General features: G+C 45.6%; 1 protein-coding gene across 5 annotated transcripts in view; it reads right to left on the bottom strand.

The window, feature by feature from the left end:
* The window catches only part of LOC121272605 (metastasis-associated protein MTA1-like), a 123515-nt gene that overhangs the window by 6353 nt on the left and 100009 nt on the right, over window positions 1-17153 (bottom strand). For 4 of the 5 annotated variants that reach the window (XM_041179268.1, XM_041179270.1, XM_041179272.1 and 1 more), the window contains 8 exons: window positions 14186-14244; window positions 13349-13470; window positions 11392-11543; window positions 9965-10151; window positions 5843-5932; window positions 5266-5409; window positions 4608-4685; window positions 114-139 (listed from right to left, as the gene is read on the bottom strand). In XM_041179268.1, coding sequence (XP_041035202.1) covers window positions 114-139; window positions 4608-4685; window positions 5266-5409; window positions 5843-5932; window positions 9965-10151; window positions 11392-11543; window positions 13349-13470; window positions 14186-14244 — 858 coding nt within the window. The remainder of the gene's footprint in view (window positions 1-113; window positions 140-4607; window positions 4686-5265; window positions 5410-5842; window positions 5933-9964; window positions 10152-11391; window positions 11544-13348; window positions 13471-14185; window positions 14245-17153) is intronic. The other variant, XM_041179269.1, reaches the window with a different exon arrangement.

Genomic DNA, 17153 nt, shown 5'->3' with positions numbered 1-17153 from the left:
GTGAGTATTTAATGGGGACAGTGGGTGCCTGAAATGGAATCCTTCATATGCAAGAAAAAAATTTAAAAAGCTGTATAAAAACATAACATTCATCATGTGTAATAAACACTTACCATTTGTCTAACTTGTCCATGATTAGCTAAATGTGAAGCAAGAAGAACAGGATCAGTAATGCGTTTGATGATTACACAACAACAAGCCTGTCTCATCTCCAACTGTGCAGCAGGGGAAAACAGTTTGCAGACAAATACACTGTGCAGTGAGCAAATATTCATACAGGCTCTGGGGAAACCAGTCTGGTGTGTGTCATTTCTGCTTCCTTCCCTGACTGAAATGTCCTCACCTGAAAAGATTCTGCACCCAGGCTCCATCAATGGGTTTTCTTAGCATGAAGTGTGTTTAAATATCCAGGGACTCAGTGCTAATGATCAAACTCATGCTAAATGCACTGGCAATGATCGTGGATTGCATATTTCAACTAGTTTCCTCATCTTGTCAATGAGTTCAACCTCCACGGACCATGCAGGAATTACCATCACCCCCACCGCCACCCCCTCTAACACCGAGAGCTCATCAGTGACAGCGTCCATGAAAGCAATACACAGCAATTCAAAGCAGTCTACCTACAGCCTTTCTCGGAGGTAGGTCACCAGTTTGTTCCTTGGCACAGTAAGGAATAAGACATAAATATAAAGCAAGAGGGAGCACTGACACATTCCCTTCAAACCTAGTCATTTGATCTGTCGAGGCTTGGTGCCCAGGAGTTACATTGGAGACATCATCCAGGGTTCCTGCTCCTGATCACCTGCTGTCAAGTGCAGTTATGCAGATGAGGATAGCATGACAGTCTTGCTCGGTTGAGACAACAGACAGCCACTGGCGCTTGTGGAATTGTATCTTGGTAGAGGATGATGGGCAGTGCACTAGAGCTCCAAGATGTGTCTGACATCGAACAGAAAGGAATTCCATACATGGTGTTTCAACTTCAGAACAATGAGGCAGCTATCAACCAACCCCCACACGCAGTTAGGAAGGATGCAGTGCAGCACATGGGCTGGGGCAGTGCTGAAACTGGATAGTCAGACAGCAAAAAAAAGCAAGAAACTAGCTGCATACTGTGTTGAGTGACATTAATAAAACCATTCACGGTTTAAAAATCATTGGTGTGGGAGGTGACGGGAAATGAATCAGGTTAACCTGAGACCAAGACCTCTGGACACAGGGGAATGGTTGTCCTGGACAATTTCTCCTGTAGAATGCAGTCATCAGGAATTGTAAGCAAAGATGAAGGAAAAGACTGGTTGATTCCTCCTTTAATTCAGTTCCTATCTCCTCTGGTTTGCTGTGCTCACAAAGTTAACACAACTGCAGCCCAGCCTTACCCCCAGTTCAGCAGTACCACACAGCAGGTTTCTTAATCCACAGACTGATGCCTGCACTCACAGCTCATCTGAGCCACTACAGCAACTTTCTCACTCCACTTCCCCTCAATTTAAGGCCATTTTTTTTTTAAACAGCAACTTTAACAAAAGTTCTGAACCAAAATTCAAGAGTCTCCGACTACAGCAGGGATCCTGGAGCTGCAGCTCTCTTGACATTCAAGCTTATTGTATAATTTATTAAATTATTCAGCTCTCATTAATTCACAAAAGAAAATATTCTCTCACACACGCACATTTTGAAACTTTAATAGATTGTGGAGTTTGACGTGGAAAGGCTGAGAGTTTCCCATATTTATTTAGAGCGAGCAGAACTAAGTAGGCACAATTCATACCTCACTAATGAATTCCCACCATTATTCTCAATTGTTCCACATGAATTACATTCCACAATTAAAAACCTGGCTTCCAGTTACAGCAGCATGGCTGAAAGCATGTACCACATTTCCACCAAGTTCACCTCCTGGTTTTGAACCCACAAATTCCTGTTCCTCCCTACCCCTGCGCCTCCAAAGCAAATGGCTGATTCCGGACTCAAATGTGGGCATCAAAATGCTCCAGAACTTCAAAGCGCATCCCTCTGGGGACAGCTGTACCAAGGCATTACTGTTGAATGCAAGGATTGAAAATTGTAGGCAGTGATGAAATACAAAGCAGGTCTGGCTTGCTTATGCACTTCATCCACCCTCTGCCTATCTTTACCTTCTGAATTAGGCCCAAGTATTGTAAATTTATTTCAGGAATGAACATGGCTAACTCTCCAACCCCGGTCCCAACTCTTCTCGGGTAGTTTACGGGTGGTGGTGGGATAGCTCCATTATGCGGACTCCCCTAGAGTGTGCATTCTGTGCATTACACACTGCTGCACAAATCCCACAGCAACAATAGAAGTTGGAGAACTCACTGAAGTTTCTCCAAATACAGCAATAAATTCATGTAATAAGTTAAGATATAAAACACAAAAAATCTCACCAAACAGCTCACTTTGCGACAAGCTTTCTTATACTGGCTGGGAAATTGCTACTTGGTTCAGTTTGTCAGATGGGGGGAGTTAGGTTAGACAATGGCTGAGTACCTGAGGCCTGGGTTCAAGTCCAGCCTGGACAAATAGAATGAAGCCTCCTCAGTTGGAAGGATCCCATGAGAGATGAGCTTGGGGCACTGAGCATGGGTGAAAACACAAACTCCCCCATTGGCCATTTCACCCTGAACAAACACAGAAAGAGGGGTGTGGGAAATGGAGGAAAACATCACTGGTACAATGAGGGGTAAGTTTCTGGGGCTGAAGCAGATAGGAGGGGATTTACTGGAACTATAAGTTGTGACCTGGGCTACTTGATGCTGACCCTCAACACTCCCTGGAAGAATAAGGGATGAAAATGGCAGAGTTGTTGAATGCTAAACAGAGGAGTGGCCGTTGGGATTGATGGGATGATGGGCCCAGTGGATTGCCTCATCATTACCTTGTGCAACAACTGATTTCCAAAACTGCAGCAGGCTATTCTCAAATCAAAATACAGTGCATTTCATTCAGACTCATGGGATAATGACTAGCTAACAGACACAAGGTGACACCATTCAAGCGAGAATACACACATAACACATACAATACAGTGACTAACTCATGGTTCTATGATTCATCACCCAAATGTCCTTCATGTAACCACTGCCCAGCTCATTATATAGTTAGCAAGGAGTGAGGGAACTGGTTTGCACTGCATTTAAAGATTTGAGGAACAAAGTCACTGCATGGTATATATCTCACACACACACAATAACAAACAGCAAGGGAGTTAAAAGCAGTTGCATAAATCATGGGGATTTGGTGCCACTGAACTTTATAACTGCCTTGCAGCTTCTATTGTACAGGAAATGGGACACAAATCCGTGAAAACAAGTAGGGCATAAGCCAGGAGTATGGCAAACCGATAACACTCCAAAACATCCACTGAACCATCTCAAAAAGCCAGGCAAAAGAATTTAAAAATGGCCCCTCTCCTGACCCCTCACCACCAACTCCAAAACCTACTATAGCTCCAGGCCCCCTAAACCCACCCCTCCTGCTGACCCAGCACAGGTTCTAAAACACAGCCATTTTGAAGTGAGAATCTGTTCTTTCCAGCCTCCTCCTGTTCTCTGCATTGGAGGCTCTGGCTGATTCTATGATTGGTTCCACAGGCATCAGGAACCCTACAATGGCCCATCCCCACTGAGCCGGCTCAAACAAGAGCCACCCCCCTTGTATGACTAGACAGTGGGTGTAGACAGCTGAGCCAACCCAACTCTTGTTTCGCACCCACATATAACACTTTCCAGGCTGGGAACTAGTTAGTGACCATGAGTGGAAACTCTGGCCAATTCCTACCCCGGTTTTCTGAGACCAACTGCAGTACCCACTTGCACCTCTGGTTCAGGTCAGCGAATGCAGCAGAAACTGGGATTGAAGCACAAATCTTCTGCTTTAGAGTGTTCAGTGTCACACTATCTAACCAGCCATGAGGGAAGAAAAGCTCCACTGTGGCCCAACGATTACCAGCAGTGTCCCTCACTATTGTGCTGGGGCACAAGGGGTAGCAGTCCTGTATAGATGGCCACCAACTCTCTTACGAATTATTCTGCCCAAGAGGGTGCCTGAGAGCAAACTGCACTGAAGCAATTCAGCACAGGCACTTGGCCAACATTTCCTGGCTGTTCAAGAACCTTCTGACTGTTGTATTACTGCAGGAATTTTATCTATCTATATCCTGACAAGGGCAGGCACAGCACTGCAATCTGTCCAGATCCTTCTCTCCTGCCCCTCCTCGGCTCTTGAAGATTAAGTACTTATTCCAGAGAATGACACAGTAAAATCCGCCTGGATAAAGTGTTGGCTAGGGACCCATTTGAATGGGGAGGCAGTGTAAATCACAAGCAATCAAAACCACTTGCTCCTGATTGCAGGGCAGATTTATTCTCAAGCAGCCTTACTGACGGGTCTCTCACTGCACAAACCAGCTTAAACACCCAAGGAGTTCTACAAGCCTTTTGTGTGAGATCCAACCAGAAGCCTCTAAGGTGTTTTGGCAGTTCTCAAACTGATCTGTGATCAAATGCCATGAGCAGGAGACTGTTTTGGAGGTTATCAAAGCAGGGGGATTTGCAAGGGGAGCAACAACACAAAGCACTCACGATGAGTGTGTAGCCGTGAGCACGACTGCGCGATTGTCTTACCCCTAAACGGCATCAACAGACGTTTCTTCATAGTGCCTGGTAAACAAGGACCAACAGACAGTGATGAAGAACAATATAGAATACCACATACAATTAAGCTGACTTAACATGCTCACCATGCGTTTAGCAAGGGTGAGCCATCTGGTAAACCAGTCCATATTAGTAAGTTGGAGTGTCACAGTCTCACCCAAGCCCTCTGTGCAGTTTGAGCTACAACAGGAGTCATCAACCAACTAAGCAATTTGAACGGGAGAATTATTGGGTCGGTGACATTGTGTCACCGCAGGTGGAGGCGCGCACTCCGATCCAAGATTCAGGCTCCATCCCTCCAGCTCATGGTTTCCAGAGCTTCAAGTACAGAGCAGAAACCTGCACACAGCCTGGGCACGCAAGTCACAACGTTTGGTCTGAAGCCAGCATTAACGAATTATTGCTAAGTAGCTCCCACTTCCTGCATGAAATTCAATATGACTCAGATAAATCACCAGCTTGGCGTTCACAGCACAAAGTGACGCTGTCAGAAAGGTCTGGAATTAGATTGGAGCTAGAGGTACGGGCTGCTGAGGTGGGTGATCATGCAGCCCAGCTACCCGCTTATTCTGTACGATATACTGACCATCAATGCCATTGTGCTGCTCGTATCCTCGCTTGCCCAAAATAGTTGGCGAGCCATGGTTCAGGACAGGGGGCATCCTGGCAGGCGTCACACTGCCTGAATGTACAGCCAGACTGGAAACAGTCTTCACAGGTGGGTGGAGTTCTGCAGGGTAAAAGGACAGGGCAGGTCACACAATGCATTCAGAGATAATCCAGCACAGTCCCAAAGATTACTGAAGGTACCGGCTCTCGCTGCGATACGTGTTGGAAATCTGGAATAGAAACAGAAGATGATCGAAACACTCAGCAATCGCTGCTAGATTTTGTTTTACTATGGGCTGCTGCTGGAAGAATTAGATCACAATATTCCAATTCATTCCAAGTATGACTCTTGCAGCCAACAGGCCGAATACTTTCATCCCATCAGTTTCTAGTGGTTAGGAACATAGTTCCTCAATGTGATGAACCATTGTACAAACCCCAGATTCCAACACTGTCTGCTTTTGACAAACTACACACCACAACACCATCAACGTATCTTTTGTGTATGTGAGACTTGGTGGCTAATAAGCCAGATTGAACATGTGATTGCTTACCCAGGTATTTTACTATGGATTCCAGTGACTTCCTGATGAAAGGTTTGAGTTTAATTGCCTTCTCTCCGATTTCTGGAAGTCTAGCAGTGCCTGTGAGGGTGAGAATGCAATGTTAGCTGTAACCAAAGGATAGCAATTGATATAAAAACAAAAAAACTGCGGATGCTGGAAATCCAAAACAAAAACAGAATTACCTGGAAAAACTCAGCAGGTCTGGCAGCATCGGTGGAGAAGAAAAGAGTTGACGTTTCGAGTCCTCATGACCCTTCGACAGAACTTGCGTTCGAGTCATGCTCTCGTCAGGACTTGGAAAAATTTATTAATTTTGCTTCCAATCTCCACCCCTCCATCATTTTCACGTGGTCCATCTCTGACACTTCCCTTCCCTTCCTTGACCTCTCTGTCTCAATCTCTGGTGATAGACTGTCCACCAATATCCATTACAAACCCACCGACTCCCACAGCTATCTCGACTACAGCTCCTCACACCCTGCTTCCTGTAAGGACTCCATCCCATTCTCTCAATTCCTTCGCCTCCGTCGCATCTGTTCCGATGATGCTACATTCAAAAACAGTTCCTCTGACATGTCCTCCTTCTTCCTTAACCGAGGTTTTCCACCCACGGTCGTTGACAGGGCCCTCAACCGTGTCCGGCCCATCTCCCGCGCATCCGCCCTCACGCCTTCTCCTCCCTCCCAGAAACATGATAGGGTCCCCCTTGTGCGCACTTATCACCCCACCAGCCTCCGCATTCAAAGGATCATCCTCCGCCATTTCCGCCAACTCCAGCATGATGCCACCACCAAACACATCTTCCCTTCACCCCCCTTATCGGCATTCCATAGGGATCGCTCCCTCCGGGACACCCTGGTCCACTCCTCCATCACCCCCTACTCCTCAACCCCCTCCTATGGCACCACCCCATGCCCACGCAAAAAATGCAACACCTGCCCCTTCACTTCCTCTCTCCTCACCATCCAAGGACCCAAACACTCCTTTCAAGTGAAGCAGCATTTCACTTGCATTTCCCCCAACTTAGTCTACTGCATCCGTTGCTCCCAATGTGGTCTCCTCTACATTGGAGAGACCAAACGTAAACTGGGCGACCGCTTTGCAGAACACCTGCGGTCTGTCCGCAAGAATGACCCAAACCTCCCTGTCGCTTGCCATTTCAACACTCCACCCTGCTCTCTTGCCCACATGTCTGTCCTTGGCTTGCTGCATTGTTCCAGTGAAGCCCAACGCAAACTGGAGGAACAACACCTCATCTTCCGACTAGGGACTTTACAGCCTTCTGGACTGAATATTGAATTCAACAACTTTAGTTTTTTTATGGGACTCGAACGCAAGTTCTGTCGAAGGGTCATGAGGACTCGAAACGTCAACTCTTTTCTTCTCCACCGATGCTGCCAGACCTGCTGAGTTTTTCCAGGTAATTCTGTTTTTGTGATAGCAATTGATAGTTTGACAGAAATGAAGTAAATCTGTGAACCAGGAGCCAATGAGAACACATTCAACACATCACATCAGAAGCAGTGTAACTCATAAATCCCACAACTGGACAATTACAGATCACTCGGGGGAAAGCCTATGAAGAAATAGGTTATTTTGGCATATACTTCCACAATTACCCATACTCCATGATAAAACTCATATGTAAGAGAATGTCATAATATAGGCACAAATAAAAACACAAAACTAGTCCTCTAAACACTCTCTATCAAAAATTACCCTGCCAGTTATCCATCTTACAGCATACAAACAAGACAAAGTGCACTTCGTTCAGGAGCACATTTTATGAAGTGTTGCGTTTTGTAAGGAAAATCATAAGAGGTAATAAAATTAAATAGTCCGATTTTAAGGGACTGTAGGAATTGAGACACGTGGGGGTTGATGGTGTTACATACACAGTTTTTGAAGGTGGCAGGGCAAGTTGATAAAGCTGTTAAAAAGCTTGTGAGAGCCTCAGCTTTATAAGTAGAGGCACAGAGGACAAAAGCAAGGATGTTATGTCAAATTTTTTGAAATCAGTGGTTAAGCCTTAAGCTTGAGCATTGTGTCCAATTCTGGGCAAAACACTTTTGGAAAGCTGTCAAGAGCAGGGTCATTTATGGCATAGGAGGCAGCCATTCGGCCCATTGAGTCTATGCCAGCTCTCCGTGGAGAAACCCAATCAATCCCATTTCCCCCAGTCTAGCCCCATTGCTCTGCAAGTTTATTTCCTTCAAGTGCCCATTCAATTTCTTTTCGAAATCATTCATTGTCACTGCTTCCACCACCCTCATAGGCAGCGAGTTCCAGGTCACTATCACTCACTGCGTAAAAAAAGTTCTCTCTCACATGTCCCCCTGCATCCCTTGCCCAAAACCTTAAATCTATGGTCTTGGATTAGTTGCAGAGGGGATTTACTATAATGGCTCCAGGGATGAGGGCCTAGTGTTCTATGGAAAAAACTGGAGAAGCTGGGTTTACTGTCCTCAAGGAGAGAAAGTTAAGGGGGATTTAATAAAGATATGATAAGAGTAGATAAGGAGACACTGTTTCTGCTGGCAGGATGGTAACCAGAGGAGACAAGAGTTAACATAAGAACTCTGGGGAGAAAGATGAAGAAATTTTTTCTTTCTTAAAAGAAAGCAACTGCATCAATCTGGAATGTTCTGCATCAAAAGCAAATTCAATACTGACTTTCAAAAGGAAATGAGATATAAACTCGAAGGGGTTAAATTTACAGGGCTGTGGGAAAAGAGTTGGGACTAATTGAATAGTTCTTTCAAAGGTTGACATAGGCACAATGAACTGACTGGCTGTTGTCTGTGCTCTATTTTATCGAGTATTACCAATGCCCTACTCGATTTTAATCGAGCATTACAATCTTTACTGAGGCTGAGTAGAGAGCAACACCATTTGCATATTTTAAAATCTGCAATTTTTATTAAATACTGTGTATATCCCCCTCTCCTGAGTCTCAACTGTCAGGGCCATTAGGCTGTGAAAGGAGCCTCTAACACTGTGGTTCACAGGTAAGCCAACTGCAAATATCACAGATAAAGGTTTCAACAGCTTAGAGTCACTTTTAAGTTGAAGTGGCGTGTGAGTTATTAAAAGAGCACACCAGCCCTCATATTGTGCATAAATGGCTTCACCAGCCCAGTGTCCAACAAAATCAAATCAACCATTAGTAACAAAGCATGCAATCGGGTGAGTGATTAAGGGCCACTTTGTTAATCCCAGCATGGCAATAATGTTAAGTTGGTGCACAATTCAATGCGGAGTTGATCCAGAAAGACTTTAAAGCACCAAAATTGCTCCAAGGTACAAGTGCTGATGGTAGGAATGTAGAATGTTTGGTTATGGTCACTACCTCCTGAACGTTTAACCAACCATTTTGTTCTGAACAACAAAGTGGAACGAGGTCCTTGCTGGTTGAACAACAACAACAACAACAACTTGTGTTTATATAGCACCTTTAACATTTCAAAACATCTGCAAGCACTTTACAGGAGCACCAAATGAAATTTGACACTGAGGCACAGAGATATTAGAAAAGATGGCCAAAAACTTGGTCAAAGAGGTAGGTTTTAAGTAGCAAGACAGAGAGAGGTGGTGGTTTAGGGAGAGAGAGTTTAAAACCTAGGTAGTTGAAGGCGTGGTGCAGCTACCAATGGTGAAGTGAAGGAAATTCAGGCTGTGCAGGGTCAGAATTGGAGGAATGCAGGGTACTCAGGAAAGCTGGATAAGCTTATAGAGATATGAACATAAACAGGAGCATAGAGCCCCTCACGCCTGCTCTGCTATTCAATAAGATCATGGCTGACCTGATCTCTGCCCCAACTTCAAGAATCTATATATTTCAGCCTTGAACATGTATATAGTGAGGCCATGGAGGGATTTGGACACAGGGATAGAATTTGAAAATTGAGGCTTTGGTGAACCAGAAGCAAATGCCTGTCATGAAGCGCACGGGAGATGGTGAACGGGTCATGGTGCAAGTTAGGATCTGGAGAGCAGAGTTAGGCTCCAATTTAGGAGAGATGGAAAGTGGTGGAATAGTCAGGGAACAGTAATCAGCTAGGTGAGAGTTACACAGAAGGGGTAGTCCGTTACAGTTCCACAGCAACTCACATTCTGCTTTGATAGCCGCACTGTTGATTGGTATAAAGGGACGCCGTGCTGCCTGCCGTGGGCGGAACAGGTTCTGACAGAAATACCGTGCAATTTTAGTTAGTCTTGTTGTTTGAAGACAGAAAGCCTGCCGCGTCTTCAGTGTGAACTTGGGGTTGGCATTCTTCACCCAATACCCATGGGGATTCTACAAGATTAATAACAGTCGCAGTTAGGCAGCGTATGTTGAACAAAGCACACAGTACTAGTTACCTATGTAATGCAGCAATTGTTTCAGCTGTAAAGTCTGCATCACAAACAAAGCATGGAATCAGATAAAAGCATTTCAGCCTCTTCTTCCACAGCTCACGTGGAATCTAAGGAAAAGATCAACTTTGCAGGAGCTTCATTTTTAAAGCTATCTGTACGAGAAAAACCACGGGGATGTTATCCAAAAGCATTCGGGCTTCAGAAACTTGTTTTCAAACTTTTTCTTGTACTGATGGAACAAATATCAATGCCCGTCAGAACTTCTCCAGGCACACTACAAAAACCTATCTGGTTCACTAATGTCCTCCAAGGAAGGAAATCTGCTGTCCTTACCCATGTAACTCCAGACCCACAGCAATATGGCTGACTCTTAACTAACTTCTGAATTGGCCCAGCAAGCTACTCAGCTCATGGACAATTAGGGATGGGGCAACAAATGCTGGCCTTGCCAGTGAACGCCCACATCCCATGGAAGAATATTAAAAAGAATACTGTTCCCCTCAGGAACTCCAAGAAACAATGTCCACTCCTGGGCCATCACACATCACTGGAAGAACTGTTCCACTCCAAAAGGCTCCTCCAGAAACATTGGCCGGGATTTTCCGGCCCTGCCACGGGGGAAACGTTCAAATATCTGTTGACTTTGACGGGACCAGGAGATCTCGCCAGCGGGAGGGGCCCGAAAAATTCTGGCCACTGTTGCACTTGGACACTCACTCCTCAGGATCCCCTGCATGTGGTGGCACCCATTCCTAGGCAATCCCAATTTGAAAATCGGGTTTAAATTTGCAGCCTCAAGTGCAGAGGAATTAACAACTGGACAAGACCAAATTGCACTGAGCTCAGTTCCATCACAAATCACCCAAACCTCTGCCCTCCACTCTCATATTCCTCAATCCATTCGCTCTCCAGTTGTCTTTTAATCTGGTCTGTACTAGCTGCTCATAACATTGTCTGATAACTTATTCCACAACTTTGGGTGGAAATGTCTTCCAAACTTTCTTAACCCTACGTCCTGAGTTTGTGAGCTCCTCTTTTCAAATACTGGACATTACATTTCTGCTTTCTATAAGGAGAATGCACTGTAGTGACATTAAAGCAAAACCCTGAGACACCCAGACTAAATACTTCCCCTTTCTCTCCACCGCCCCTTTTAATCAGAAAGTTGTAGCACTTACTGAGCTGTTACGATTGGGCCCAGGTCTCTCACCCTCCAGCCTTGTTGGCATCTTGAGGCCACCGTATTTCTTCCAGTAATTCCAGCAAGCTGCGCACAGTCTGCACTGCATGTTCGGAGGGCCCCACGAATACCACTGGTACGACTGGGTTGCTAAGAGGGGAAACATAAAACAGAGAGTCCTCATCAACCTGTCCTGAGTGGCGAAGTCAGAACATCCAGTTTCAGCAAGTAACGAGTCACCGATTCTGGGCACTTACGCTGGTATTTAAACAACTCAGCACCATTGAGGACAAGCACTCAAAACGTGCATGTTTGTTCAGGTCAGATAACCAGCTTGGAAGTGGCCAGTGTAGTTTTGGAATGGCTGCCTGACAGTTTTAATATTCAGAACTGGAGGACTCTGATGTTGCATCTCAAAAATGCTCTGGCCTTGTACAAGGCGTATATCAACCAAGCACCCCAATTTTTGGACGATACAAATAGTGGTAGCCCTGCATTAAGGGGAACTCATCAATAACTTTCACCTACAAATGCCTTTAACATTCAACATTATTTGTATCTATAGTGTTTTTTTTTAATGAGAAACTACTACTTCTGTTGTGGGAATCCAGGATAAGGGGGCACAGACAAACCAGGACAAACGTGCGAATTCAGAGTATTCGGAGAATTCGGTCCCGCAAGATTGCTTCGCAATTTGATAAGATCATGACTGATCTGATCGTGGCCTCAACTCCACATTCCTGCCTACCCCTTACACCCTTTGAATCCCCTATTAGTCAACAATCTAACTCCTGCCTTAAAAATACAGGCACCGGACCCTTATCCGGCATTACAAAATCCAAAAGGACCTAAAAACCGACCATGCTTGAAGCTGGTGTCCTGAGTAACAATGTGAATAAAATACTTTTATTCCTTTATTTTTCATACTTTAGTTCATGTATTGTAAATATATGCTAGGCCTAGGACCAAAAATCTATAAAATTTCCAAATTCCATATCCAGTCCCAAGCTTCCTGGATACGGGGCCCGGTCTCTGTATTCAATGATTCTACCTTCACCGCTCTGGGGAATAGAATTCCACCGACTCATGACCCTCAAAATTATTTCTCCTCACCTCTGCCTGAAAAGGGAGACCCCTTATTTTTAAACTGCGCCCCCTAGTTCTAGTCTCTCCCGTAAGGGGGAACATCCTTTCAGCATCTAAGTGTTTAAGATACTAGATAAGGCCCGAAGTGAATGAAAAGATATCCAAAAGAGAGAGATGTCATTACTGAGGGATGGAACACTCCACATCTAAGGCACCTAAGTCGAGTCTGTTGCCTCGGAGGGCTTTCCCAAGTTGATAGCAGTTTTGGGCCTTTCTCCACTAGGAAGTGTGCTGACACTACCCAAACATAGCACCCCTTAAAACTTGCAAATATGGGAGACATTCTCTGAGCTGGATTTGAAAGCAATATACCAGAGATGAAAGGCCTCTTGCTGATCCACTACGCTTAAAAATAGAGGCTTCTTGTCCCAAGCAGTCCACAGGAATCTGACAGGTTACTGTAATGTGTGCACGAGTGTAGTTGTACCTCAAGTCTTCACAGCAAGTACGGACTTCAGGGAGAAGTGCCACATAAAATATGAGTGGTAAGGGGGTAGAGGAAGGATCAGAAGTGCAATCAGGAGTGGTGGAAGTCAAATCGGACAACAGTTCGTCATTTTAGCAGTAAATGGTACCTGGTACATGTCTTCTTACCCCAAACAATCCTGCACTGTCTCTCCCAATGATTTGGGTGTGGGATTGAGCTATACAGTTTGTATGAGTTATACAGTTAACCAGCCCTGCTTGCTAGTCAAAATCCTACATGCAAAAGTGCGTTGTCCGATTGTGGATCTCAGACACACAACATAGAATGGCACTTACACAATCAGCGATGAGTACATGGAGAACGGCAGCAAGGTTCTACTTACTGTAGCAGCTCTCACAAGCCCTGCCAGCTCCTCCGTTCTGTCCTGGGAACCCAGCTCCATTCACCATCCCTGGTTTGCTGACTGTGTTATTCACATTGATCTGGTTAGGGTTTGGCTTGTTGCTGAAGAAAATAACAGAGATGGAGGTTGAAAGCTATGGATATGGTGTCTGATCAGCATGAGACTGCACCTTGCACAAGCTGTGTCTCACTGTTGCAAAGCTGGTAGCCAGATTCAACACTGTTGCTGTCATTCTCCTCAGCTTCAGATGCAGGAAAACCAGTAACTCGACATACTGATCAAAAGATACCAGTCTGAGGGGAAGGGTACCAGAGGGAAAGCACAGACAATTAGGGTGAACAAAGGGACTGATGCTCCCCACGACTGAACACCCTTCTGACATTCATTGTCTACATTCACACACGGCTAAGGAACCTGTGGAACTACACTCCAAAGAAGATGTGGCATCTTCAGGAGAGGGGAGAAAACGTATAAACGTTATTTAAAAAGGGTCAGATACAGCTTCAAAAACACCCTGGGACCTGCCCCAACTGTTGACACAGCAAACACGTCAATAATACAAGACACAACTACAGGCTATCCATCATCCCTTCCATTTACAAACATGTTTTCAAAACGTTATTAGCTAAAGTTGTGTTAGGCCTGACAGAGGTATCTAAAATCTGTCTGGTGCGTGTGCGTGTCAACTCTTAAGGATTCACACTGGGATCAGTGACAACTATTACATTTCATTATGCTTCCACCCAGCTTTCCTCACGTGACATCTGATTCTTTTTTTTAAATATATATAGGAGACAAACCCATGGGAGTACTTACTAGTTGGGGATGTACACCTGCTTTAGTCGACTCTCTGCTTCAGCTGCTTTCAAACGTTTCTGGAAAAAGAAATGCATTGGTTATCCTCCTCTCCAGACTCGTCCCTTCTTTGCTGATACCGACATCTTAAAAACTCAGGCCTGAATTTTTCAGGCTGCGGATGGGCTCGGCAGGAGTGGGCGGGGGCAGTTGCGGAGCCGATTTCTGCCCACGATTGGGTCCATGCCGCCATTTTCCATGGGCGGGCCAATTAAGACGTGAGCCATAGTGCTGAGCGCTCCTTGTGCGGGTGGGGGCAGGAGGGAGAGTCGGGGCCAGCACTCTTTCGTGCATGCACGCAAAAGAGCGCGTCAATCTCCCTGAGGCACAGAGCTGTCTCAGGGAGATTGAACCGCTTTTGAAATTATTTAATAAATGGTTAAAAAATTTAATTAAACATCTCCTCTCATGTCCCATCTCATGTGACACAGTCACATGTTTTTATATTTAGGAAGTTGTTTTTATTTAATTAATAAAAACTTTAGGAAACATCATCCCGCTCGTGGAGGAGGTTTCCTAAAAAACCTGAAGGCCTCTTGGCCTTTTCACCAGCCTACCAACCTTAAGGTTGGACGGGCAATGTTAACATCACTTCCTTAACGGCATTAATAGGCCATTCACATCTCGGCAGGTGTGCAGCCCGGCATCAACCCGCATCATTTTACGCGTCGGCCAGCTTCCCACAGCCTGACTGAAAAATCCTGCCCTCAGAAACACAGCCCAAGGACTGATCATTTTTCAACGTGCCGCTGGTCACCATTGCATCTACAGGAGGATGCCTTGGTCAACAGCTCTTGGAGCCGATTTTGTTCCTGGACACTGTATCAACAGGACATCTGCATCGAAGCACCACTACACCCACAGACTCCCCACCCCGACTTAAATACGGGTACACCAATGTTCAAATCTTGGGGTCACAATTCACAGAGCCCCAAACAGAGTCACCCCCAGATCACTGCCGACGCAAAACCCACTCCCTGGTCGCTGCAGAATCCAAAACCCACTCCCTGGTCGCTGCAGAATCCAAAACCCACTCCCTGGTCGCTGCAGAATCCAAAACCCACTCCCTGGTCGCTGCAGAATCCAAAACCCACTCCCTGGTCGCTGCAGAATCCAAAACCCACTCCCTGGTCGCTGCAGAATCCAAACCCTACTCGCTGGTCGCTGCAGAATCCAAAACCCACTCCCTGGTCGCTGCACAATCCAAAACCCACTCCCTGGTCGCTGCAGAATCCAAAACCCACTCCCTGGTCGCTGCAGAATCCAAAACCCACTCCCTGGTCGCTGCAGAATCCAAAACCCACTCCCTGGTCGCTGCAGAATCCAAAACCCACTCCCTGGTCGCTGCCGACCCAAAACCCACTCCCTGGTCGCTGCACAATCCAAAACCCACTCCCTGGTTGCTGCAGAATCCAAAACCCACTCCCTGGTCACTGCAGAATCCAAAACCCACTCCCTGGTCACTGTAGAATCCAAAACCCACTCCCTGGTCGCTGCACAATCCAAAACCCACTCCCTGGTTGCTGCACAATCCAAAACCCACTCCCTGGTCACTGCAGAATCCAAAACCCACTCCCTGGTCACTGCAGAATCCAAAACCCACTCCCTGGTCACTGCAGAATCCAAAGCCCACTCCCTGGTGACTGCAGAAGCCAAAGCCCACTCCCTGGTCAGTGCAGAATCCAAAGCCCACTCCCTGGTCACTGCTGACCCAAAGCCCACTCCCTGGTCACTGCTGACCCAAAGCCCACTCGCTGATCACTGCTGACCCAAAGCCCACTCCCTGGCCACTGCAGAATCCAAAACCCACTCCTCGGTCACTGCAGAATCCAAAACCCACTCCCTGGTCACTGATCTTTCCTTAGATAAAGGGACCAAAACTATTCACAGTATTCTAGGTGTGGTCTAACTCATGCCTTGTAGAGTTTTAGCACGACTTCCCTATTTTTATGCTCCATTCCCTTTGAAATAAAGGCCAACATTTCATTTGCCCTCCCTACTACCTGAACTTGTATGCTAGCTTTTTGGGATTCATGCACAAGGGCCCCCAAATCCCTCTGTGCTGCAGCTTTCTGCAGTCTTTCTCCATTAAAATAATATTCAGGTCCTCTATTCTTCCTGCCAAAGTGCATATCTCACATTTTCCCACATTATATTCCATCCACCGAGTTTTTTGCCCACTCATTAGACTTGTCTATATCCCTCTGTAGACTGCGTCATCCTCACCACTTGCTTTCCCATCTATTTTTGTGTCATCTGCAAACTTGGCGATGGTACATGCGCTTCCCTCATCCAAGCCATTAATATATATTGTAAGTTATTGTGGCCTCAGCACTGATACCTGTGGCACTCCACTAGTTACAGCTTGCCATCCTGAAAATGCCCCCCTTATCCCAACTCTGTCTTCTATTAGTTAGCCAATCCTCTAGCCATGCTAATATACTACCCCCAACACCATGGGCTCTTATCTTATTAAGTAACCTTATGAATGGTACCTTATTGAACGTCTTTTGGAAATCCAAATATATTACATCTACTGGTTCCCCTTTATCTATCCTGCCTGATACCTCCTCAAAGAATTATAATAAATTTGTCAGGTATGATTTCCCCTTCATGAAGCCACGCTGACTCTGCTATTACATCCTTTATAACAGACTCCTAACATTTTCCCAATGACAGATGTTAAGCAAACCGGTCTATAGTTACCTGTTTTTTGTCTCTCTCTCTCTTTTTGAATACATTGTCCCAAATACACTCTATGAATTGGCAGTTTTCCAGAAAAAAGTCCTGTGGGACTTTTCCAGAATCTAAAGATTCTTGGAAGACCACCTCTGTAGCTACTTCCTTTAGTATCCTAGGGTGCAACCCATCAGGTCCAGGGGACTTATCAGCTTTTAGTCCCATTAATTTCCCTAGTACTTTTTCTCTA

Source organism: Carcharodon carcharias, chromosome 34 (assembly GCF_017639515.1).
Source record: "Carcharodon carcharias isolate sCarCar2 chromosome 34, sCarCar2.pri, whole genome shotgun sequence".
Taxonomy (NCBI): Eukaryota; Metazoa; Chordata; class Chondrichthyes; order Lamniformes; family Lamnidae; genus Carcharodon; species Carcharodon carcharias.
Note: the sequence above shows the minus strand (reverse complement) of the source record. Positions and strands in the feature narration are given on the sequence as shown.